The sequence below is a fragment of the Rhinoderma darwinii genome, chromosome 4 (assembly GCF_050947455.1).
Source record: "Rhinoderma darwinii isolate aRhiDar2 chromosome 4, aRhiDar2.hap1, whole genome shotgun sequence".
Taxonomy (NCBI): domain Eukaryota; kingdom Metazoa; phylum Chordata; class Amphibia; order Anura; family Rhinodermatidae; genus Rhinoderma; species Rhinoderma darwinii.
Genome location: NC_134690.1, coordinates 336073687 through 336101435, shown reverse-complemented (window position 1 = coordinate 336101435; position 27749 = coordinate 336073687). Strand labels below are relative to the sequence as shown.

General features: G+C 40.1%; 1 protein-coding gene across 4 annotated transcripts in view; it reads left to right on the top strand.

The window, feature by feature from the left end:
• PLEKHG1 (pleckstrin homology and RhoGEF domain containing G1) overlaps nucleotides 1-27749 on the top strand; it is a 219630-nt gene that overhangs the window by 179421 nt on the left and 12460 nt on the right. For all 4 annotated transcript variants that reach the window (XM_075862850.1, XM_075862847.1, XM_075862848.1 and 1 more), the window contains 9 exons: nucleotides 1508-1608; nucleotides 2325-2394; nucleotides 8598-8644; nucleotides 9222-9372; nucleotides 10151-10282; nucleotides 15936-16118; nucleotides 20282-20377; nucleotides 25570-25656; nucleotides 27470-27503. In XM_075862850.1, coding sequence (XP_075718965.1) covers nucleotides 1508-1608; nucleotides 2325-2394; nucleotides 8598-8644; nucleotides 9222-9372; nucleotides 10151-10282; nucleotides 15936-16118; nucleotides 20282-20377; nucleotides 25570-25656; nucleotides 27470-27503 — 901 coding nt within the window. The remainder of the gene's footprint in view (nucleotides 1-1507; nucleotides 1609-2324; nucleotides 2395-8597; nucleotides 8645-9221; nucleotides 9373-10150; nucleotides 10283-15935; nucleotides 16119-20281; nucleotides 20378-25569; nucleotides 25657-27469; nucleotides 27504-27749) is intronic.

Below are 27749 nucleotides of genomic sequence, written 5' to 3'. Positions count from 1 at the left end.
TCACTCACAGGTCCTGCATCGTGTCGGCACCAGAGGCTACACTTGATTCTGCAGCAACATCAGCATTTGCAGGTAAGTAGCTACATCGACTTACCTGCAAACGCCGATGCTGCTGCAGAATCATCTGTAGCCTCTGGTGCCGACACGATGCAGGACCTGTGAGTGACGTCACAGTGCTGCACTGCCAGAAGCTGGGCGTTGTGAAGAGAAGTGGATGACACTTCTATACACAACGCCCAGCTAGTAAAAGTAGTAAACACGCCCCGATGTACGCACATAATACACGCCCAGTTGTACTTTTACTTTTCAACACGCCCAGTTGTACTTTTGCAAGCCTCATTTGCATAAATACGAAAATGGTCATAACTTGGCCAAAAATTCTCGTTTTTAAAAAATAAAAACTTTACTGTAATCTACATTGCAGCGCCTATCTGCTGCAATAGCAGATAGGGGTTGCAAAATCTGGTGACAGAGCCTCTTTAAAAAGATGATTCCTTGAGGCAAAATCTCACAGGTGTACGTAAATAATATGTTTCCATTTGTGTCCAAAGCGCACACTGACTTGTTGCTGGAAAACACGTTATTTTCTGTTTCCCACACATGTGGAAAGTTACATTTGGGCTTACATGGTCAGACAAAAATGTTTTCATCAGCAAGTATTGCTTTACTATGAGTATAGAAAACCATTTTACTACTCTCCTTTACAACCCAATCATTCAGATGCTGAATACTTACCATCCTAAAGTCTCAACCATTTAGCCCTTTGAGGTAAATGTTCACTTCAGTTGGAAGCCACATACAGGGTCAGACTGGCCCCCCAGAGTACCAAAGGATCGTACAGTTGGCCAAAACTCTGGCACAATAATGGGCCCCAGAGGTCTAGAAGACCACCCAATTTGGAGTTGACGTTTGATCTAATCACTGGACACTAGGGTCTATTTATTATGGGTCCATTTTTATATCCTATATGTTCTGCGTGTACCATGATAACAAAGTTTAAAAGTGGCCGTGCACATGTTCTGTGTAAATGGAAGGTGGTCCCTCAGAATCAAGAAACTCCAGTCTTACTCTGTATTCTTAGTCTTAGGCCACTTTCATACTAGTGTATTTGGTCAGTATTTGTAAGCCAGAACCAGGAGTGGTACATAAACAGAGAAAAAGCATAAAAGAAAGATTTGCACCTCTTCTGTGTTTTGGACTACTGATGCAAAATGTGCAAGTGTGAATTAGGCTTTTTATTGGTTGTTGGCAGCTACAGTGACAAACCTGCCCTATATCCACTCTCCCGAGTGAGTGAGCGAGTCAATGTGAGGCCATTTTCAGCCCCTGCTAACTGCAATAAAAAGTGTAGCTGTAGCTGCTCAATTCCATAATTGTTGGTGGAATCATATGTTTTTGTCCTGCCAAGGTCTGGATTTCAGTTGTTACTAACATTATACACTGCTGGGTACTACAATAGCTAGGTCAGTTTACGTTCATCAGTAAACCTTTTTTATTTTTTTTGCAGGATTATCTCAACTGCATCTCTGACCAAACAAGACTTTCCTTGGGAGCAGAAGAGCGATCAGCCCTCTTTGGAAATATACGAGATATCTACAATTTCAACAAGTGTGTTTATACATACTAAAATATATATAACATCTGGTATAAATAGTTTTAAGCATTTGTAAATGTATAAAGGATGGCGTTTTATAATATACTTGTCTAAAAAGGTTGTCTTTGTGTTGTAAACCCCCCCCCCCCCCCCCTAATCCTATGCTTGCCTAGCATACTGTAATGGGACATGTAGTTTCACCCCTCGAGTGCTAAAATTAAGAACAAGCACATTTTTTTTAATACCATTTCAATATGGCGGTTATGTGATTTTTTACACCATTAGGCCCTGTTCACACGCAGTATTTTGACAAGTATTTTGGCGCGGAAACCGGCCGAAAATGCCTCCCATTGATTTCAATGGGAGGTGGAGGCGGTTTTCTCTTGCGAGCGGTAAAACCGCCTCGCGGGAGAAAGAAGGGACATGCCCTATCTTCACGCGGTTACGCCTCTGACCTCCCATTGACACCAATAGGAGACAGAGAAAGCGTATTTTGCGGAGTTTTTTGCCCGTAGCACTCAATGGGCGCAAGCAAAAAACGACATGAAAAACGCTGCGAAAGTCGCGGCAAACGGCGTGCAAGAAGGTCAAAATCTGCCTCAAAATCCCAAACGGAATTTTGAGGCAGAATTTTCCTCCTGCAAAAAACTCTGTGTGAACACGGCCTTAGCTTGTATTGTCTGTTTTTTTGTGGTTTTTTTATTAAATGCTTGGTTTGTTTTTTCTGCAGTGAACTTCTCCAAGACCTAGAAAACTGTGACAATGACCCAGTTGCAATTGCAGAATGTTTTGTTTCAAAGGTAAGGCTCATAATGTAAATAGACATGCAAAATATACAGAGCATTCTGCTTAAAGAGGCTCTGTCACCAGATTTTGCAACCCCTATCTGCTATTGCAGCAGATGGGCGCTGCAATGTAGATTACAGTAACGTTTTTATTTTTAAAAAACGAACATTTTTGGCCAAGTTATGACCATTTTTGTATTTATGCAAATGAGGCTTGCAAAAGTCCAAGTGGGCGTGTATTATGTGCGTACATCGGGGCGTTTTTACTACTTTTACTAGCTGGGCGTTCTGACGAGAAGTATCATCCACTTCTCTTCAGAACGCCCAGCTTCTGGCAGTGCAGACACACAGCGTGTTCTCGAGAGATCACGCTGTGACGTCACTCACTTCCTGCCCCAGGTCCTGCATCGTGTCGGCAACATCGGCACCAGAGGCTACAGTTGATTCTGCAGCAGCATCAGCGTTTGCAGGTAAGTAGCTACATCGACTTACCTGCAAACGCCGATGCTGCTGCAGAATCAACTGTAGCCTCTGGTGCCGATGTGTCCTCGCTCGTCCGACACGATGCAGGACCTGTGAGTGACGTCACAGCGTGATCTCTCGAGAACACGCTGTGTGTCTGCACTGCCAGAAGCTGGGCGTTCTGAAGAGAAGTGGATGATACTTCTCATCAGAACGCCCAGCTAGTAAAAGTAGTAAAAACGCCCCGATGTACGCACATAATACACGCCCACTTGGACTTTTACTTTAAACACGCCCACTTGGACTTTTGCAAGCCTCATTTGCATAAATAAAAAAATTGGCATAACTTGGCCAAAAATGCTCGTTTTTTAAAAATAAAAATGTTACTGTAAGCTACATTGCAGCGCCTATCTGCTGCAATAGCAGATAGGGGTTGCAAAATCTGGTGACAGAGCCTCTTTAAGTAGCTTTCCATAGTAATTCTTTAGCAATAAACCTTTATTTTCAACAAAACCTAATAGATAAACTGCTAAAACGTGTAGCTTGTAAAAGAAGTGGTGTGAATCAAAGTATTGATTATAAGGCTGGATTCACACGAGCATGTTCAGTCCGTAAAGGGCGGAACGTATTTCGTCCGCATTTCCCGGACCGAACACACTGCAGGGAGCCGGGCTCCTAGCATCATAGTTATGTACGACGCTAGGAGTCCCTGTCTCGCTGCGGGACAACTGTCCCGTACTGTAATCATATTTTCAGTACGGGACAGTAGTTCGGAGAAGCAGGGACTCCTAGCGTCGTACATAACTATGATGCTAGGGGCCCGGCTCCCTGCAGTGTGTTCGGTCCGGGACTTGCGGCCGAAATACGTTCCGTACTTTACGGACCGAACATGCTTGTGTGAATCCAGCCTAAGGGAAAATAATCTTTTGGATTTTTTTCAGTAGGCCCATTGAAGAACACTATGGTATGCCTCTATCCAGCCTAAAATGGGTGATGCAAGGGGACTAAAGATGGTAGTCACCTGTAAACATGTAGATAAAATAGGCTTAAAGGCTATGTAAAACTTTTGAAGACTTAAACCATGTTTTTTTAATGTTCATTTGTTTTACATTTTGAGATACAGCTTCTATGTATACTGGATACATAGACGTTGTAGCTTGTGCTGAAAGCCAAATCCATCAGGTCAGCGGGACTGACTGGCTCAGTGTCAGCGGGTCCTGCGCGTCTCTGACATGCAGCATCCACCTGTTCTCGATCACATTTAAGTTCATGACCCAGATATGATCAATAACAGGTGGATACTGCATGTCAGAGACACGCATGACCCGCTGTCCCCAAAGCAGTCAGTCCCACTAACGTGACGGATTCAGGATTTAGTGCAAGATACAGCTTCTATATATACAGGATACAAAGAAGCTGTATCTCCAAAAAGGTAATTTTTTTGAAAATAAAAAACACTTCCAAAGTTGCAATAAACACTATAATACATTTATTTTAGTAAAAATAAATCTTCAAAGGTTTACATAGTCTTTAAGCTTGAGCGTCCCCTTGAGTACACGCTAGTTCTTGTACACCAGCCGGTTTGATTTCCAGCAACTAGTCAACAATTTCAGCTTTTCTGTGACTTGTAATGAAATAGTCTTTCCCAAATTCTCCAGTTATATGTAGAATTCAAGTGTTTGGTAGCTGTTCAGTGATACTAGGGACACACCCAATGAATTGGCTGGACTCGCTACTACGCTCCTTCATCGAAGTGCTATTTTATCAAACATAGGATATTCTTGGGAAAGTTTTGTAGCATCTCATCTTGTACAATAAATGCTTTATTTATTTCTTTGTATGTATATATTAGAGATGGATAAAAAACATCTTATTGACCGTCTCTAGGAAATATCATATGCTTAGCGGCTTAATTTATAATGTACATATCGTTACAGAAAAAAGTGTTTGCCTAAACTGCATACTTTGGCTCTTTGCTGTTTTCTGTAAATATTAATTTTCTCTCCCCATACTTGATGAGTGGGCAAAATCTTCCTGGTATGATGTAGAAGCCGTGCTGCTCTTATTCATGCTGTTTTACTAAAACAATGAGTGAGAAACTGCAGCTGCATCCCCTCCCCCTGTCTTATTTATACTGTATTACTGCAGATGGATCATGGTGTATCTGTATTTTGGTGGTATACTTATGCTATGAAAATAGTACAGTACTCGAACAGCTGTATCTCCAAAAGTAAAACGATTTTTTTAATAAAGACTAATTACAAAGTTACACTAAACACACTGACTATTTTATTTAAAAAAAAAAAAAAAAAAATCCCTCAAAGGTGTCCAGCCTTTAAATATTTTCTGGTATAGTGTTTGATACTACCACCGAAATTCGCAAAGGGATCAGTTACACAGCCTTACATGTACAGTACCAAACTTTTCATCATCCTATCTTTTATCTGTTTTATACAAATCTTTATCCGTAAAACACAAATGAATAGTTCTAATAAAAACAACAACTTTAATTTGGCATCAACAGTGTCTTCTGACAGGTGCCAGTCATATTGTCGTTTATAGGGCAAACCTAAAGGAACTCATGAAAAATTACTTTTAGGAGTAGAAATCCTGCAAAACATAGGCAGCATATTAGAAATTTCTTTACAGCCAGAAGCGGGACTTCATTTCAAGTGGAGTCTTCTAATTTCTGGAATCTACTTCTTTCCAGGCTCTAAATTTCCAAGGGTATTATAAATTCCAGGCACTTGGATGGTGTGTCAACGGAAATTTACTACGCAGTATATTGCTTTAAAACTGTAGATCAATTTTGCAGGAATATTGTTAAATTAAAATCAAACTTCGAGTCAATGCACACGATGCGTATTACGTGTGGTATAGAAAAACACAAATTTAGACACCAAGGCCCAGAACCATACATTAAAGGGGTTGTCCGGGCACAGACCGGTTTTTATACTTATGACCTATCGATGTGCCCGGACAACCCCTTTTACTCAGACTAATAAATTTGGACCTCAGACTAGATCATAGAATACATACAGACCCCAGACCTTCTAAACTATTGCAGTCCCCAGACCAGTCCCCCCTAAACAAATACAGACCTCAGAATAAGCACCCTAAATAAATACAGACCTCAGACAGGACCCTTAAATACAGACACCAGACCTGACCCTCTACACTAATAATGACCCCAAACCTGACTCTTAATACAGACCCCAGACCAGACCCCCTAAACTAATACAGACCCCTAAACTAAAATAGACCCTAGACCAGGCACCCTAAATAAACTAATAGACTCCAGATCCCTAAATACAGACCCCTAAATACAGACCCAAGACCAGACCCCCTAATCTAATACAGACCCCAGACAAGACCCCTAAATAAAGACCCCTAAACTAATACAGACACTAGAACAGGCACCCTAAATAGACCCCATAAACTAATACAGACCCCAGATGTCAAACTAATACAGACCTCCTAAATACAGATCCCAGACCCCTTAAACTAACACAGACCCCTGAATATACAGACCCTAAACCACTTAAACTGATACAGACCCCTTAAACTAATACACACCAAGCTTCCTAAATCCAAACCAGTCCCCACACCAGACCCCCTAAATACAGACCCCTTAAACAAATCCTTATACTTACATATCCGCTAACCTCAGTCTTCTCTGCAGAGTCTTGCTGCTTCTCATGTGACCAGCAGGTCTCTGAAGTTCTTACTACTGTTTAGAGATGAGGTCATGTGACCTTATGTATAAAGGTCCTTTTGCAGGACATATACAATGCGATTGGCGGCAAAAATGCGACAAAACCTACATTGTACTTTGGGCGGCCATGGGCCCCCCGGGAGCCTCGACCCCAGGCGGCTGCCCGAAAAGCCCTATGATGATCCGCCGTTGAGTAAATGCCTGGATGATTATTGGTCGTCTGTGCCTCATATCAGCAGAACGCCACATGTGTTCCTCTGTTTCTTTAGTAAACCACACCTAAATTATTTCATTTTTTTCTTGCCCTTTAAACTTATGCTACTCAATGAGTAATATAGGACGTACTTTCAACAACATAATCGTATTTGTTCTTTTCCCATTTATCACATTTTATTCTGTGGTATATCTAAGAAACAAATGTATAAGAAGTGTATTTGAATAGTGCTTTTAACACTCCCTTAGCTAGCAAGACTGAGAGATTGCTTATGAGCGTTCTACATCGCAGTACAGGCTATTGTACTATGTTACAACACCACTATTATAGATTTGTAGCAACCAGCTGATATGTGACGTAGGTCATTGGGTAACTAAACAATGGCATTTATCAGGAAAACCGTGATAAAGATATCTAAACAGCTTGGAAGAATCTTGAGTAATAAATAAATGATCATGGTTTAGTTTTTCTTTCTGGATATGTACAACGTACTTCGTTGCAATATGAAGCTTTATGAAGATCCTCATCCCCCTAATGTCTGTGGCATCTCTGTGAAATTATAGTATAAGGGAGGTTATAAACCACACACAAGTGCAAAATTACATTCAAATGATTTTGCATTATTTTACTAGAAGGCTGCATATTTGTTCTGGAAGATTCTGCCCACTAGACCAGCAGACACGTACCAGTAATATACTGCCCATATTTAGGGTAACATATTAAAAAGCTACTTTAAATTTGCCAGGATGCCTAGTTTTGCCCAACAAGTAGTGCAAAGGTTATTTAGTAGGCATTAACTTTTGGATGCGAACATATGAGTTTTATATTTTAGTTGTTAAAGTGTAAAGCTAGATTTAATTTTGTCATAAAATAATAGGAGAGGAGGATGGAGTGGTCAGAAAATTGTCCAAATAGGTCAGAGTAAAATAAAAAATTAAAATACATACTATTAAAATTTGATCTGGTTTTTCTTGTAGTGCATGATATCCTCAAATGTCTTGGCCAACACCAAAGTTTAACAACATGAATTATTTTCTATTATGAATTGGTGCATTCATAATAAATATGAAATGAGAGAGCCTAACAAACATTGTGTGATGGTTAATAATAGAAAGAAGTAGTATGTTTTGTGCAATCGGTCAATGTTACTGACACTGCTCCATTTATTGATTTCCTCCTCCCATGCACGCGGTAAATTGAAGTTAAGAATCTGGGCTGGACTCTGAGTCATTATCATGGCATGAGCCAACCCCTGGAATTGAATTGTGCAACCATGTAGTATATTTGCAGAGATATCTGCTGTTCTTTATATGTTTTGTTTGCGATGTAATTATCTTTACAGTGTTGATGGAATAATGAGAAGACTTATCATACAAATCATTAACTAAAGATAAGCACATTTCCAAAAACTGAATTTTTATGGTGGATTTTAGAGGAATAGGTGTGGGCTGAACCGCTTTATATGGAACGGAGGATATTTATGTGAATCCTTCATCTGTTTTGTGTCTCCAGTCTTTAATGTCGAGTGTTTTTATACATAGGCAAATGGCAAGTGTGACAGTTAAGTGGAGACAGTATTTCACTGATGTTTATTTCTGTACTTTTTCTGTCCCCATTAGCAACTGTACTTTTCAATAACTCTTTCGTAACATCTTGATCTGGTAATACATGCATGAGTTTTATAGACATGGTCTATCAATGCCTATCTTATTTAGCCTCAGATCTTCAGTTAGGATCCAACTTTGATTGGTCCATTTCTGGACTCCACCAAAGTTTACACTTGCGTGTATGTAGAATAATTAATTATTATATAACTATTCTTTTCAGAGTGAAGAATTTCATATTTACACACAATACTGCACAAACTATCCAAGGTATGTCTTCATTGTCTCATTTTTTTTCAATGTATATATGGTGCCAATTGGTTACAAGAAAAGGTGTCTCTTATGGTTCTTGAAAATTAACTAATGATTCCTAGAAGATATCTTGAAGTTGCCAGCGTTCTCATATGCTTATTACTTGTTATTGCTCCAAGTGGTGCCCATGAACAAGCTCCAGTCGTGTATTGTGGCTTGGCTTCTATAAAGACATATGATTGTTGAGGATATGTCTTTTTTTTTTTTTTCAAACGTACTATGTCATGATAGCTCGGTCATATGGGTATGTTATTTCTGTGGAGGGAGTGACTTAAGCAGCTGCCTGACACCTCTTAGGAAAAACAATAGGATGGGAAAGGGTAAAATCCAATCCCTGTTTCTTGTGACCAAAAAAAGATTAAGGTCCACAGAGAAACCTCATGTCTATGACCAACCTATGTCTTAATAGATGTCTTGTATCTGAGCAATGATTGTGTCCTTTGAAAGAAATCATAGTGATGGTTTGTTGTCTATTCTAAGTCTTATAGTTGGAATTGATTCAACAGCTACTTAATCTACAGTTCTATAATTACAGGTCTGTGGCTGTATTAACGGAATGCATGAGAAGCAAGATCCTTGCAAAATTCTTCAGAGAACGCCAAGAAGTCCTACAACACAGTCTTCCTCTGGGGTCCTACCTTTTGAAACCTGTTCAAAGGATCCTTAAGTACCATCTGCTGCTGCATGTAAGTGTTCTCACGGGGACAGTTACTGAATGGATAGTTTTTATATATTTACCAAATGAAAATCAGGACTGAGAGGAAAAGACTGGTTGGCTTACGATCAGTTACTAGGTGTGGCCGGCAGTGAAAGTCATGATCCTGATTACATAGGCTTATGGTTTTGATGACCTAAGGCATGTCATTGTTTGCTTATTATTATTGCTAAAAGTTTTGAGATTCTACCATCAATGCTCTCAAGACAACTCATTACATTCAGGCTTAAAGACTTATCATTTGTGTAAAGTATAAAGCAAGAAAAAAGGAGGTGTTGCCAGAAATAACATTGAATGTATTAAATGTTTTATTATAACACGTTTATGGTTATATTTTATTCATCTACTAATCATATAAAAGGAAGTTATAAATCATATTAACATACCTGTCACCTCTACTGGAACAGTCATGCCTTGGGCTCACATTTGTGCTACTAGGACAACTCCTGCCCTAGGACAATAGAGAAGATGGTTCCTGTTAAGGACTCCACTCTTAGCTAGAGTCGATAACTCTCTCTCTGCTGGTAATCGCCAAGATTTCCACTGAGAGGTGTTGGGTGTTCTGCTAGGACAACCCCTTTTAAAAAAAAACGGTTTCTGTCGGTGATTGGGTGATTGTGAATACTTAGTTGTATACTATGAAGACTTGTACAGTTGTACAGTGGTGAATTTTTTTGAGTGTTTTATGAGGCACCATATGAAATGGAATAAATTAAAATATAATATGATGTACTTCTTCAATGTTTCAGGAGATATCCAACCACCTGGATAAGGATACAGAGGGGTATGATGTTGTCCTTGATGCTATTGACACAATGCAGCGGGTTGCGTGGCACATTAATGACATGAAAAGGAAACATGAACATGATATTAGACTTCAGGTACAAATGTCTTTATTAGCATGACACTGATTCTCTCTTGAATGACACCGGGATTCTCCCTTTGGTGTTCTATGTCATGCACCTTGTGTTCAGTACTATAAGCATAATAAAGTGTATATGGTTTTTTTTCTCAGTGTTCTTGGCGTACTTAGTACCTAGAAATTTAGGCTGGTAGGTAACCTTAGCATACCACTCCCCTGCCATGTCACACTTCATAAATTGAGATCTGCAGTTTTCTGGCAAGGTCATCACACTGGAGAGCTGGTGGCCACAGGTTTTGCAGGGTTAGGGTGGTTTCACACATAGGCGGGAATTTATCAACCTTTCTACGGCAGTTTTCCAATTTTCAAAAAGGCCCTAAAGTCTCAATTTGCAATAAAAATGTTGCCCTCACCAAAAAGGGAGCATAGTGTACGAACTAAGGCCTGACAGATTTATTGTATTTTACATCAGAGAACTGGCATATAAGGCCCTGACGATGCTCGGCCTCAGCATCTTCTATAAGCCGCGGCCACTAGTGAGAGCATTAGGGGACCTGGAGGGGAGGAGCGGTCAGGTGAGTATTAAGGTGAGCATAAGAGGCATGCGCATCCCAAAGGGATCAAAAAAGCTTTTTTTTTTCACCCTGCAAAGTATTTTGTTAGTAGCCACAAACTCTCCATTGTGAGGAGCTTATCCGATGTCCACTTCTCGGTAGTGGATTATTGGGGTTACTGTTGTCACACGAGCATTTTTAGCATTTTTAAGTTAGTTTATAGTATAGTTGAAACACTTATGAAAACACCTAACACATTCAGTGCATACATATATGTATGTGAATGGTTATGGATATACACATTTGATACATTACATTTTATGTGATATACTGCACATCATAACCAGGAAAAAAATAAAAATAAAATATGTAATTCCTACATCCGCTGGTTTTATTTTGATACAAATTTGGTAGTAATTAGTCAGAGTTGGCCTGCGGTGACTCAGTAGATTAGCATTTTGCAGCTTCCACACATAATAATGAAGGTCAGCCGCAGTGTTAAGCTCTGTTTTGGCGGACGCATGTGTTCATGTATTACAATCACTCTGAGATGTTGATTTTTATCCGGAGTGAATATACTACTATATTTAATTAACACGGTTTTTAACCCTGCATAACAAGTGAAATTAATATTTTTAGTTTTAAAAGGATATTTATTGAATAGCAAGCAAATAAAGTAACAGACGGTTTAAGGAGATTGGTATTGTTCATGTAAAGAGGTATAATAAAACTACTAGATTCCAAGGTCAAAGGGATAAGTGATAAGGGGGGTTGGGGGTTTGCATTTTGGTTATCTATGGTATCCATGTTCTCTAGTGTCAGCAAGGGTAGCATTGAGTTGTTCGAGGCGTAAACTCTTACTGACACTATTAATCACCTCAGAGACAAAAAGATTTGTGGGGTCTCCACTTAGCAGATACATGTATTCTAGCCACCACAAGAATTTATCGCATGTTAAAAAGATGGTCCCTGACATGCCTTATGGTGTCCCATAATTATTTCATCCATGGGCAAGACCTCAAGGTATGAAGAGTATTTCCTATTACCTGACATCCCCTAAAACAAAGAGGCGAAAATTAATGGTAGATTCAGTGTAACCTAGGTACGTTCTGTGAAATATTTTCAGTGAGGATACGGGTGCACTGGTACATTAACGTTACTAGCCAGCTGCTTTATACTGATCATAATGCAGCATTCATGCCACTGTGTGAGTGGCAATACTTCCCCTAAATTAGTCTCCCAGCCGTATATATAAAAGTCCAATTTATATGAGAAGAGAGTGTAGTTCAACTCGCTATATTTAGAAGAGCGTGAACCTCTATCCGAGGCCCTGTAAAGGCATAGCCTTTCAAAGGCAGTCAAATTTATGGAAGTTTTGTATGACCCTCTGAAGCGGTGGTGAGTAAGAAATCACTAAGGATCCGGAATTTAGTGTGTTTCTACCAAACAAAATCAGTCGGTAAAAAGCCAGGGGCCAAAGCGGATTGTGAAAAACAGCCAGTAAAGCGGATAATGGGTTTGCAGCTTATGTGAAAATTGAACGCGTCTCTAGAGTTGGACCATATAGTATGTCATTTTTGCAGAAGGACCGAGTTGTGAGAGTGGCGGACCATATCAAGGCTTGGTGGGAACAGTAAGGGAGGTTTATAAGGTTTGCCACTGTGGAGGAGCGTCGTTATTGTGAATAGTGACTAATTGAGAAAGTCTAAGAATGCTTATAACAATTTGTGGTAGTTTTCCCCGCCCATGCTTGTACAAGGGTAGGGAGAGTTCTCAAATAATAAAGAACTCCGGGTAGAGTCACCATTTTCACTGTGTAAATCCTTCCAACCCAGGATAATGTAGGGTGATTTTTGGTGTCGATCTTTAATAGGGAATAAAGAAAGCGTGTTCAATTTAAAAGCAGAAGCAACAGTTTTAGGTAAATTAATGCCCAGGTCTATTAGTGAAAGGGGACGTTACAAAAAAAATAATTCCTGATCTAGAGGTGTTCATTTTTAAACCAAAGATCCGAGCAAAAGATGGCAATACTTGGATAAGGTTAGGGAGTGTCATCAATGGTTTAGTAAGAGTGAGAAGCATGTAATTGGCGGATAGGTTCGTTTTATATTCCTGACCCCTTACATTAATACCTGAGGTGGAGGGGTTTGTGTGTATCATAGTAACCAAGGGCTCAATCGCAAGAGCAAATAGTGCGAGGGAGAGAGAGCACTCAGCTATAGGGGATGGGGAGTCATTTAGTAGTTTAAAGAAGTCAACCGGTGCAGAATAGAGTGACTGAAGAGCTAATAAAAAAGGTCCGGAGATGCCCATGGCCCCTGGTACTTGGTAAAAATAGGACCAGAAGAGACTATCAAATGTCTTGATAGTCAAATGCAAGTAGAGAAATAGGGTGGGAGTTAGAATAGACATTGCCTGGAGCCTGCCTCCTCGGTCTAAAGTCCACATGGTCCGAATGCACCAGCGTGTGGAGAAACCTGTTGAGGCGAAATGCTAAAATTAATGTGAATATTTTAAAATCTGTTTTAAGAATGGATATGGGGCGGTAGTTGGATGGTAAAGTATGGTCTTTATTAGACTTTGGCATAACATTAATTAAGGCACTAAGCATATCCGAAAAGAGTGGACCTCCTTGAAAAATGTGGTTGAATAGTTTTCTAATATGGGGAAGTAAGAGGTCATTAGACTTTTTATGATAAGGGGCTGACAGCCCATCGGGGCCTGGAGCTTTCCCATTTTTAGAGTGCTAATAACAAGTTCAATCTCGTTACCCGAGACCTTTTCATTTAGTAGTTGGACTTTTGTGGCATCTAATACTGGTGTAGTTAACTGAGATAGGAGAGAAGAAATATTCTATTTTTTGTAGCATGTATGGAACTGGTTATAAATTGTGTTAGGAATAGGATTAGAGTATAAGTGCCCTGAAGAATCTCTATATTAAGACGTTGGTGGGCTTCCAACTTAGAAGCCAACATATTCTCGGATTTCTTTGCCAGTTTATAGATATTAGCCTGTGTCCATCTAAGTGCCTTCTCAGTATGGTGTGAGATGGTAACATCCCATTGGAGCTTGACTTATTTAATGGCTTTTGTCAGGTATATAGTCGGTTGCCTCTATTTGCCAGCTTTAACTTGAAGAGTTTATACTCTGATGATACTTAAGTACGTCTTTTTTTTTTTTTTTTTTTAAGTTTGGATGCCTTAGCAATTATAGCATCAAAACTGAGCCTTATAAACTGCTGATGATGCATTATTACTTAAGCAGCAATCAAAATCTGGATAGTAGTGCTATAAAGCACATATTCTATCCAAAGGAGAACCCAGATAGTTGATCTAGATAGAGGAAAGCAAAAAAATCACACCTCACTGCTCAAACGTTGGCGGCTTGATCCAGGTGTATTCAGTTTTAATGCAAAGTCCACTCCTCGTCCACCTGGAAAAATAAAAAGCTCCAGTGCCGCACACTAGAAGTAGTCTCTTTTGCTGGAGACACTCCTATAAAAAAGAAATTGCAATCCTGCGCCTCAAATGGATATACTCTCTTCACAGGAGTATATCCAGTAAAAGAGATCACGTCTACAGTACCGCAACATAGTGTGTGGCACCCGAGCTTTTTCTTCAGGTGGAGTAGGGGTGAACTTTGCATTGAAATTTAATTTTCCTGGATTAATCAGGCATCATTTGAGCAGTAAGGTGTCATTCTATTTTTTATATTTTTGTGAAGCATTTAGGTGGACTTTTAACTTCTCACCTTTACCTTCTCCGCTGAACCTTTTATACATATATATACAAATCGAAAAAATGAGGAGCAACTCCAAAGGTTCAAGTGAAAAAATGGGTACTTTATTGCCCGTTGCACGTTGTTCTATATATGTGGTACCAGAGGTCGGGGTCCCGAGGCTGTGCACCCTATGAAGTAACATGAAGGCTATGAGCCTGTAAGTGCTGCTCTCCTTGTATTTTATATATATATATATATATATATATATATATATATATATATATTTATTTATTCTATGATTTTACATCCGACTGCAATTGTATAGATCGCAGAAAGCCCCCACATTGGTTGTTCTTATAGAAAAGAGTATTAGTTCCTGCACCTGAGTGGGGCCTCTGAGCATAATATGGCTTCTAAGACTATAGTTACATCCCTGCTTATTACTATAACTTTTGCTTGATGACACTTTATGGGTAATTTTATTTAGTGATTTATCTTGCTCCCAATAGGTTAGTGTTCTATTCTGGCAATTGATTATCTTTGAATATAAAACTTCACATCTGCCCAGTATGAAAATCTTCAAAAAGTTTTAAGGTTTCATTCAAATTCCATTCACTGTTCTTATGTTTAAGGATGTCGTGCAGTCATAGAAATATGTACATGTTCCCCTTTTAAGCTCTGTTCACAACTGCTTAGTGGTTTCCGTTTATAACAGAAACCACAATGCAGTTGCGTCAGGAGTTTTCCCAGGGCCAGAGTTCCTGTGCAGAGAGATACTTGATGCTTCCTCTGCCCAGGATTCTGGCTCTGGGGAAGCTTCTAAAGTCACGGTCTATAAATGGACAGTGACGTCAGCGGCTACCCCAGGCCCGAAATCAGATATTGCTCAGCCCGGGGACTCCGGCCCTGAGGAAGTTTAGAATGTCACTGTCCATATAAGGACAGTGACGACAGTGACATCAGAAGCCTTCTCTGGTCCAGAGTACCCAGGCAGAGTGATTCTTGATGCTTCTTCTGCTAGCGGACACGGCTGTGGAAACTTCAAACGTCGCTGTCCATATAAGGACAGCGACTTCAGGAGTTTCCCCAGGGTCCATAACTGGGCAATGTATCCCACTGTATGACTTACTGTTGGATAGGTTTTGGCCTTCCATCGGAGGCATATGTATCACCAACGGTAGGCCAAATTGCGATGTGAGGAGGACCTAAGTAGGAAAAAGTAAGGCTTCCTTGATACATTGGATTGTAAATAACAAATATACATTTTTCACATTTTATTTACTTAGAATTTTATATACTAAAGTTTTATAGTATTGTATATTATTATAGTTAAGCAATGATACAGGACCATGAAGTATGATTTCTGATGCTAGCATTTACACTTGATGTTTTTCTTAGGAGATTCAGAGCCTTCTCACGAACTGGAAAGGACCAGACTTGACAAGTTATGGAGAGCTAGTTTTGGAGGGCACATTTCGTTTTCAACGAGCCAAGAACGAGCGCACTTTGTTTCTGTTTGACAGGCTGCTCCTCATCACAAAGAAACGAGACGACTCTTACACATACAAAGCCCATATCCTGGTAGGTCAGAGCTCTGAAGTGTTGGCCGTGCTGCATCTCATTCATTGTAACAAGGTTTTCTTTGTGGCGGCATGACAGCATAGCAGTGATTCAGTGGTCACTTGAAGCATTTCATGTCACACTTGAAAACAACTATTTGTAAAGAGGGCATGACCGATGCCTGTGTCAGAAAATCAAGACCATGGCATGCAAATCTCAAAGCTAATATTCTTATAACACTTATAACTATGAGATATTTATTAGAGATAACGTTTGTCTGGACATAAGTTACTGCAAGAGCGAAGAACACGAGTTCCTAAATATGAATGATCAGTGTTATAAGCCTCCTGCTATGTTAAGCCTGTAAATTCTAAGCCAGTTAGGCAATGATACAAATATATGCATTGCAAAAATAGAAATACATATATAAATGCAACTAAACAATTATATATATATATATATATATATATATATATATATATATATATATATATATATATATCTATCGCTGTGTTACGCACACTTTAAAAAAGGTCGGATTAGGCTAAGTCCAGAGTTGTCCTAAAGAACTCTTTTAACCCCTTAATGACGCATCGCCATTAAATGTCACTTGTCGAACCCAGGAAAATGTGCAGAGCCACCTTAAAAAAAAATCTAAATGGACAAATCACCGGGTCTACATGGCATTCATTCCCAAGTTCCAAGGGAACTAAGTACAGTAATAGACAGACCATTATTTCTGATATTTAAACCCTTAAGGACGCAGCCTAGTTTTGGCCCATTTTTCAAATCTGACGTGTCACTTTTTGCGGTAATAACTCTAGAATGCTTATACCTATCCAAGCGATTCTGAGATTGTTTTGTCGTGACATATTGGATTTTATGTTCATGGTAAAATTTTGTCGACATGTTCAGTGCTTATTTGTTATTTATTTGACTTTGTCAGGACCCACTAGGCTTCCATAGATGGCATAGCCGGAGGCCATTGTTAGGCCTCTGGTTGCCATAGCAACCATTGGCGCCCGCGATCATATTGCGGGAAGTCGATGGTGTTTTAACCCCTAAGAAGCCTCGATCGCTATTGAACACTGCTTCTAAGGGGTTAATCAGCGGGGACCACCGCGATCGGTCCCTGCTGAAGGAGCTGTGGCAACTGCTGTACAAGACAGCAGTTGTTACAGCTCCTGTATGTGCCGACAGGGGGGCCGGAATGGGCGTTAGACCTGTGACGTACTAATAGGTCATTATTATTATAGGAGCGTGAACGATGTGCTCATCATAACCTAATCGTAAGTCCAGGAGCGGCAAGGGCTTAAACATACATAAACTAAAATAAATATACAGCAGCTCAAAACTACCTAATAAATCCACAAGTCAGTACAATAATCCTGATGGTATCCTTCTCCTAAACGTCTTGAGGTAAGGTAAAGATGCAGTATTACTGGTGTAGCAGATATCAGTGAATGCTGGGCTCAATAGTTCTACAGATGTCTTTATCTGATGTTACCATAAGCCTAAAACAAACTTTTAAAATGAGCATATAAAAACGTAGCACGCCAAGTCAACCCCAAGGGGTAAATCAATTTACCAGCAGAAGGATTTTGGTATTCTTGCTCGTATATCAGGGGACCTATACTTTAACCCCTTGGCGATATGTGACGTAACTGTACGTCACGGTTGCCAAAGTGGGAGTATGGAGCGGGCTCACTGGCTGAGCCTAATCCATACTTAGCGGGTTTTGGCTGTATGTTACAGCCAACACCTTGCTGCAACGGCCGGGATCGGAGATAACTCTGATTCCGCCCGTTTAACCACTCGGATGCGGCAGGCGCTATTAACCGTGGCATCTAAGTTGGTAAAAAAGAGGGGAACCCTCGGTCGACCCATCGGTCAACACACGACACGATTAGGTTGTAACCCTTTCCTCATTTTTCCCCTAAAGTTAATGTAAGGAGTAAAGAAAAGTAAACCTAATTGGTTTTGGTATGGTTCGGAAAAGTCCGAACTATTAAAATATCATGTTGTTTAACCTGCTGGATGAACGCCTAGGAAAAAGTCACAATGCCAAATTACTGTTATTTGGTCACCTCACTTCTGCTGAAAAATAGAATAAAAAGTAATTAAAGTCATATGTATCCCAAATGATACCACTGAAAAGTACAGCTCACTTTCAAAAAAACAAGCTCACACTGCTGCATCAACAGAAAAAAAACCAAAAATAATGGGTCTCAGAATATGGCAACACAAAATAATTTGGTCTTTTAACAAAATTTTGTTTTTTCTTTGTAAAGTAGTACGTTCTTAAAAGAACTATATAAGTTTGGTATTGATGTAATCCTGTTGACCTGCAGAATATAGTTAAAGGGAACCCGTCACCAGCATTTCACCTATTAAACCAGCAATACCTGGTGGTAGTGGGTGAAAAATCATTTCTATATAACCTATAATGGTCTTCTTAGTCGGCTCTGTAGCTTTGGTATTCAGTTTTTTCATGTTCCCACACCGTATGCTAATGAGCATAAAAGAGTCACATCTTCGTTTGAAAAGAGTCAAATCTTCATTCCTCAAGTCTTTCCGAGTTTACCCCGACTCCTTACTTTTGATTGACAGCTCCTCGTCTTCCCCCAGCACACACTATCCCGCGCTTGTGCATTCATATCCTCTTCTCGGGTGTGCGTACAAATGGACACCGGATTATTACGATAAAAGACGCAAAATGTTTGCAGATCGTAATTTACAGTCGGTGGAGGAGTTTAGCAGAGGGGATAACGGCAATGAACTTTAGCAGCGGCCAGTGAGGGATATGTAAAGTTCAATAGGTGAAATGCTGGTGACCGGTTCCCTTTAAGATTACTTTTTTACTTCAAGGGGAACACCATAGCAACAAAACCCCAAAAACCATAGGGGAATCAAAAATTTTTTTTCAATTTCCCCCACAAAGAATTTTTTTTTCAGCTTCTCAGTACATTATATAATATTTTAAATGGTGACATTGAAAACTTCAAGTCGTCCTGCAAAAAACAAGCCCTAATATGGCTATGTCAACAGAAATTTTACAAAAAACGTTATGGCTTTTTGGAATGCAGGGAGGAAAAACAAAAATGAAAAAGCAAATAATGGCTGCGGCGCCAAGGGGTTAAGCAAAACCATTAGCAAATTGTTTTACGGAATAGTCAGGGTGAAAACTTAGATTAGATCTGAAATATACAGTGTTCTGGTCATATACGTTATCTCATGTTTTCATCGTTTCAGATGTAAAAAGTTACATACTTTAAGTATACAATTATAGGCCATTTCAAGTTCAAACAGGTACTACTACTTACAGAACTAACACACATAGTTGAAAGAAAATATATATAGTTAATACTCTAACTGATGTACAGTACTCTGAAGAAACCACTGTATTCACTCAATGTACTATGTTCATGAAGTACAGTACACCGTGACAGGATTGTCATTATGGATTAATGCTGCATGTTAGTGAGTGAAGTGTCTTTACTGAGTACAACTGTACGTCACTGAATGTGGTGTCTTAATGGAGTACTACTGTACATCAGTGAGTGCGGTGTCCTCATGGAGTACTACTGTACATCAGTGAGTGCGGTATTTCATGGGGTACTACTGTACATCAGTGAGTGTGGTATCTTCATGGAGTACTACTGTACGTCAGTGAGTGCGGTGTCTTCATGGAGTACTACTGTACATCAGTGAGTGTGGTGTCTTCATGGAGTACTACTGTACATCAGTGAGTGTGGTGTCTTCATGGAGTACTACTGTACATCAGTGAGTGTGGTGTCTTCATGGAGTACTACTGTACGTCAGTGAGTGCAGTATCTTCATGGAGTACTACTGTACGTCAGTGAGTGCGGTATCTTCATGGAGTACTACTGTACGTCAGTGAGTGCGGTGTCTTCATGGAGTACTACTGTACATCAGTGAGTGTGGTGTCTTCATGGGGTACTACTGTACATCAGTGAGTGTGGTGTCTTCACGGAGTACTACTGTAAATCAGCGAGTGCAGTGTTTTTGCTAGCATGGCTTGAAACTCTTGTTTACCTAATCTGGTATATTTAGGATTTCAGATAATATAATGCTATATCATCAATAAATAAAATGTTTGAACTGGAATTAACCATTAATGAATATTTACTAAAACCTGCACTTATCTATCTTGTCTCCTGCAGTGTTGCAATCTAATGCTGGTAGAAGTGATTCCCAAGGAGCCTCTCAGTTTTAGTGTCTTTCACTACAAAAATCCAAAGCTCCAACATACAGTGCAGGTAATTCATTTACTCTCCGCCTTTTGCTCATTGACTAGCTAGATCATAGACTGGAAAGGACCACGTTATATAAAAAAAGAGGAATTTTGACCGTATTATCTGTTGGAAATCACAAGGAAATGGCAAATAAAACTGCTTCGACATAATGATTTGTTCCCCCTTGAACACCATTTTGGTTTATCTAACATTATATTTCTGTATAGTGATCAGAGTTCCATCTTTCTGAAACAGATCTATGAATCACCTTTTATAGACCTAGAATAAAAAGATACATATCTGTTTGCCAGCAGCCACCACTAGAGGCAGCTTCAGAACTTACTGCATACTGTTTATACACTTTAACTCTATAATAACACAGTATGCAATAAGCTCTTAAGCTCCCTCTAGTGGTGGCTCCTGGCAGTCTAAGACAATTCTAGGTCTAGGCTTGTGATTAGGAGCTCTATATCAGAAAGCTGAGCTCTATAAAGATATATTAAGAAGTTAGCACAGAATTCTGGACTTAAAAAAAGGCATGGCAATATTGGACATTAACTTTAGGGAAGAAAGCACAATTCAGCTTTTAGATGCATAACTTACACACTGTCTGTACTAGTTGGTACAGATTTGCTGATAATTTGGCTAGTCTAAAGTTAGCCATATATTAGGGATTTCTGACGGCCATTTTATGAATCGCTTGTTGTTTGTGAACGATCTCTGTCTTGATCTGTGGCCTGGTTTGGGCTTCTATTGATGAGATGCAGATCTGTCATTTGGCATGAATGACTTTCCATCCCACAACAACCCAAAAAATCCAACATGGTACATAAAGTTTTCTAAAGATATATGCCTTCGGTTGGCGTCTGTCACGCGTTTGTTTCACAAAAAGGCCCAGCTGTTGGCAGAAAATAATCTAAAGCTGCATGTTGTCCATATGAAATCTCTAGTGTATGTCAAACTTAACCGATTAAGAATCGCTAGACCTATAATTATTACTAGTATAGTTACAAAGCAAACATTTGCACTAATTTTGATATATTTTGGTTTGGAGATTTATCCGTCCTGCTAAAAATGACTTTTATTCACTTGTCATTTTAACTACATTTGTAACATTTAACAATATTAACTGAGACTTGTTTGATGCAATGCAAATGTTAAAGCATGACTGCTGCGTAAAGCTGGTATTACACGACCCGAACGTAGGGCATGTAAACGAGCACCCATCAACAAGACAGCCCATTGAACGGCACTCGTTTGCTGGTATCACAAGGAGCTAGTATGGGGAGGAGCACTCGTTACTCCGATCGCTCGTCCCCATACATTTGTATCACGTCGGCAGCACATCTCTCGGTTTATACAGGGAGATGTGCGGCCGACAGCGATAAAAGTTTCTGCATTTTAAACGATGCAATCAGCCGATGAACGATTGTTTGCTTATTCACCAGCTGATCGTTGCCCTGTTTACACAGGGCAATTATCGGGAAGGAGCGTTCTCTGAACGCTCATTTCCCGATAATTGGCCAGTGTAAAAGGGCCTTAAGTGTCCCATGGGATCACTCCAATGATCTTTGCATGTATGTAATCTTAAAAGAAATTGTACCATTCATCATTGTTTAGGCAAATCTTTGTTTTATATGGCAAGCTTTATATGGTTTAACCCTTTTGCTGCCACAACTGTCACACTTTTCACGTACACAAAACCTGAATTACAAAAGAGGAAACTATTTCAAGAAAGTAGACACAAGCACTCATGGGCAGCTTCATGCAATTCAAAGCATAACGTTGTGTGATAAAATACATAAAAATTCATGTTTGTGGCTAAAACTCTGTCCCAAGTAGAGCCTAGGATACACAATACCTCATAAAAATAAAATTACAAGATGTGCGGAGTTCATACATGGCACTTATCTATGTATACCTCAGTGGTCTCAAACTCGGCTGGGTAAATGGGCCACACAGAAAAATGTGAAGTTGACGGGCCGCATTACTTTCAAATTTGATACAATACAAAATTATTTTTAATCAATTAGTTATTTGAACTACTATAATAATACTACATTACTATGACAATACTGCATTACTATGACAGTACTACATTACTACTGTAATACTACATTACTATAATAATACTACATTGCTATAATAAGACATTACTATAATACTACTTTACTACTATAATAATCCACTACTATAATAATACTACTTTACTATAACACTACATTACTATGACAGTACTACATTACTATGACAGTACTACATTACTATAACAATACTACATTACTATAATACTACGTTACTATAACAATACTACATTACTATAATAATACCGCTAGAGTTTACTGCACGTGCTTCTTTTAACAATCCAGTTTTTCAGTTTAAATGTTCCTAAATGCAGTCTGGCTGCTCAGTTGACAGCGTTTGGCAGACACGAATGTCAAGATTGAGCAGACCCCTTTTTAGATAGCGCCACAGTGCCCCCTTGTAGATAGCACCACAGTGCCCCCTTGTAGATAGCGCTACACCCCCCCCCTTGTAGATAGCGCCAAACAGGCCCCACCCCATCCACAGCGCAACCCCCCCCTCCCCGTAGATAGCTGCATTGGGGCTCCCTCTAGGAGTGGAATCTCCAGCTAGAGCACTGCCAACTGTCTGGCCGGGAATTCCTCTCCTGAAAGAGCCCCTGATTTCACTGTCCATATGTGGACAGTGACGTCAGGGGCCACCTTTTACGAGCGGAATCCCTGGCCAGAGCATTTGCATTGGCTCCGGAGGAGCCCCTGACAGGACGCTCTGGCTGGAGATTCTACTCCTAGAGGGAACCCCAATGGAGCGGTTTACAGGGAGGGGGTAGTGTAGCACTATCGACAAGGTGGGGTGTGTGGGGTGCTATCTACAGGGAGGCTGGCACGATCTACAGGGGGCTGTGTGGGGCACTATCTGCAGGGGGGTGGCACTTTATATAGAAGGGGTGTGTGGCACTTTCTACAAGGGGTGAGTGTGGTGCTCTTTCTTCAGCCTGCTTTCTGCTGTCCTGATGATGTCTCGGGAACTTTGGAACCCCGCGGGCCGCAGATGACAACCTCAGGGGCCACATGTACATGTTTGAGAACCCTGGTCTGCATGTACACCTTTACATAATCACCAGAACTGAAGAGACCAAAAATCTTTGTGATCCATATGTCTGTAAACATCGGAGTCATGGAGTCGACAAATGGTGCAATTAGGCACAAGGGGGATTTAGATATACAACTGCTCCTCTTCTTACCCCTGTAGTAGGAAATAATAAGGACCCCCCTTGTCAATGTCCCCATCAGAGAGCACATATCCGCTCTCTGTGTGTGTCCTCTTTCTGTGCTTTAGTACTATATTCCAGCATGGTACATCAGTAAAATACAGGCAACATTTCAGCCATACAAGGCCTTTGTCAAGCCATTGTTCACTTTTAGCTTTAGGTTTCATAAACACAAATACAGGACTATGTATTTTTTATCCTTTATATTAATCCATATATAATCAAACTTATAAGGTTCTGTTCACATCTGTGTCAGAGCAGCAGGACAAGGTAATGCCTGATGCAACGGTTCCTTTGCAACACGGACACCACCGGTGGTCGACGGAACTCATTGACTTTAATGGGTTCTGTCGGCGTGTCCGTGGTTTTGCCAAAAAAAATAGCGCCGTAAGCTGCGCTATTGTTTCCGGTAATTTCTGCCGGATCTGTGACGGAAGCCCCTAATGAAGCCTACAACGCAGTTGTAAACAGCCCCTAACCTACTCTGCAACACAATTTCAATGCAAAACTTTACACTGGGACAAGTAAGGCTGGGTTCACACGACCATGTTACGTCCGTAATGGACGGAACGTATTTCGGCCAGAAAACCCGGACCGAACACACTGCAGGGAGCCGGGCTCCTAGCATCATACTTATGTACGATGCTAGGAGTCCCTGCCTCGCTGCAGGACAACTGTCCCGTACTGTAATCATGTTTTCAGTACGGGACAGTTGTCCTGCAGCGAGGCAGGTACTCCTGGCATCGTACATCACTATGATGCTAGGAGCCCGGTTTCCTGCAGTGTGTTCGGTCCGGGTCTTCCGGCCGAAATACGTTCCGTACATTACGGACGTAACATGGTCGTGTGAACCCAGCCTTACTTGTCCCAGTGAAAAGTTTTGCATTGAAATTGTGTTGCAGAGTAGGTTAGGGGCTGGTCTTGTCTTATATTTATAAATAAAATCTGGTTCAGATACTGTAATACAAATGAGGGGGAAAAAATACAAAATCACACATAAAAATGTGACCTTTAATAGTAAACAAAAAAAACATAAGACTATAAAATAAATAAAATAGAGGATCAAAATAGGCTAGATGCATGATAAGAAATGTGTCCATGTGTAATCCTACAGCAACATAATACTTACTGGACATAATGTACATGCAAAATATGGTGATTGAATTAGCATTAAAGGAGTCCTCCTGGACAAAACTTCAAGGCCATCAATGTTTGATCGGTGGGGGTCCGGCTCCTGCCATTTAAAATAAATGAAGGGGCCACTTTGATCCTGCCAGCTTTACGTCCCCTTCGTTGTTTACATAGGCACAGCTGCTTGTCTGTAGAAGTGGCTGTGCCTGGTATTGCAGCTTTGCCCCTTTATTGTCCTGATCAGCAGGGCTACTGGAGGTCCGACTGGCAATGATCAAATACTGACCGCCTATCCTAAGGATACCTCATGGTTAACTACTATTTGCAGAACCACATCCACAAAACCAAACAAACCCCTTTTAAAAATGACCCCTGTATCCACTATCTTACCAAGACCAGAACAGCATGCTATTAACTTGTAAATAATAAGCTACATCTAAACTTCCTATTTACAGATGTAAACAGGTAAATGTATAAAGTTGGGAGGCAAACATTTTCAGACAATAGTAAACTACTTCAGCTGCGATTGTCAGTAAGGCCGCGTGTGTTCTCAGCAAGAAAGCCACTGCCAGACACCTTGAAATTCAACATGCCTGACCCTTCTGTCCCTCGACACCTCCCGTCAGAGGCACCGCCATACACATTAGATGGTCGGCCAATCTCACCAAAATCGTCGGGTTTGACTTACAAACCTCTAATGTGTATGGCCTTTATCCTACCTATTATCTAATCAACCTTTTCCAATTATTAATGTGTATAACACTATAACTATATATTATTATTTTGGCAGGCCAAGTCTCAACAGGATAAACGACTGTGGATTCTGCACTTGAAGAGATTAATTCTAGAAAATCACCCAGCAAAAATACCAGCAAAGGTAAATGGACTATGATAACTGTGCGCTGAAATTTTCCGCAGAGCGTTGATGAGATGTTAAAATCTCATCCACTCCGCTGCTACCTTTAATACGCTGCACGTTTTCTGCCTGCAAATCCGGACGTAAAATCTGAGGCATTTCCGCTACATAAAAACTTACCCTTAATACTGCCAGGACTCAGAGAAAGCCTGTGCCCACTTCTCTATGTACACAAACTCACTCCGCAATGCCACCTTGCAGACCTTCCTCAATATTGTGTCCGTGAGGAAGTATAGGCCATATAATCGCACCAGTACAGTACGAACATCAACACAGAGGAGCATTATGCCACAAGGAATTACCCATAATATTGTGTACACATGGCACACGGATGTTCCCGTCACATAGCAGTGCCCATAAAAAGCTACTTCTGCAGGATTTTCCATACAAATGTGCCAGGCAGAGCAGTGTATATAATATAACTACCTCCTCCATGCAATATCTGCACTGCTCTCTACTTCTATAATAGGAACTTACATGTGAAAAATCAATCGGCAGCCACTTGAATGTAGCTTCATCTTTCTGTGCCAGTCTCCGCAGTCAGAGATGAGCACTGAAGACGACAAGTTGGGCAGAAAGGAACACAGAAGTGTAGTGTCCCAGGAATGTAGGACTGCCTCGCTAAATCCTGGCATCAGGTTTAGTAGCCAGGAGCTGCATGAAAGAGGCCACATTGTAGCCAATCTGGCTATATACTTCCTTGCCAGGCTCCAATTGTTGCAAGGTTTTAACGATCCCGCAAGGTTGGCACAAATCTACTTTACTGTTGGCTCTAGAGTAAAGCATGTTGTCAACATGTAAAAAAAAAAGACACCCAGATAAGTATGGACTGGCTATTTAACATTGCACTTCGGACCAAATAGGTCATGGAACAATTGACGGTTCCTAGCACACAATAATAAAATGCCTTTTAATAAATTTGGGCGGAGGGTAAAAATTGTAGACTTCAAAACTTCAAAGTGATTCTATATTTCGCTGCAGCTCCTTCTATATTTTCAGTTCTTTTGGTAATGAAGACCAGGTTTTAGAAATCCCTGCCAAAGCTACAGAAGGATTATGCGCTGTCAACCGTGAAACCTGTATGACGTTTCTAATACATGGTTTTCGCTTGAAATATTCATCTAAAATTCATTTTTGGGTTCTTTTAATTATCATTCTGAAATATTACTGTGAGTCAGTGGGATATACAATTATCTTTTACAGACATTAAAACAATTACTTTAAATAACTGCATACCACTTGGACTAGCGCTCTGACCACAGTACGTGACTGCCACTTAGTGGTAGAAATATAGATTTGTTCCCTATGTAACGTGAATGGGGCAGATGCATCACAGTTGTCACATCAAGGACACCTTTTAGCTGTAACGGCAGGTTTTATTAAATCTAGACATTTCGCTTAAAATATCAGATGGCTCATGATAAATGTCTCTAATACTAAAGACTGTTCACTCCTCTACAACGGTATTGTCAGTTGCCTCAGCTGTTTGCTGCAAAAAGTCAGAGGTAAACTGATGTCTAAACAAATCCTGTTGTTTTAAAGGGAAAAACGTTTAGAACCAAGAGACAGCAAAAATGTCTGTTTTTGCCTGACAAAGAAATTTATTTTGAAAAATATCTAATAATTGAACAGTCAGTAGGCACAGACAACGGTGTAACGCTTGTGTTAGGCAGCCAAACTAGTACTGTTGTTATATATATTATATATGTATATCTTAACACTGTTGCTTGCTGTTACGATATGTAAAATATTCAATTTTTCATTTAAATTATAGGCAAAGCAAGCCATTTTGGAAATGGATGCTATCCGTAAGTTTTTATTTTGCATTTATTCTGTCCTGGTGGTTTAAAGAGGACCTGTCACTGGGTCATATAAGATGAACTGGGTTTCTTTTTTTTCTCGTGTGTGTGTGTGTGTGTATGTATGTATATGTGTGTGTGTATGTATGTATATGTGTGTATGTATGTATATGTGTGTGCGTCTGTGTGTATGTATATATATATATATATATATATATATATACACACCCACATACATAAAATGTATGTATATAT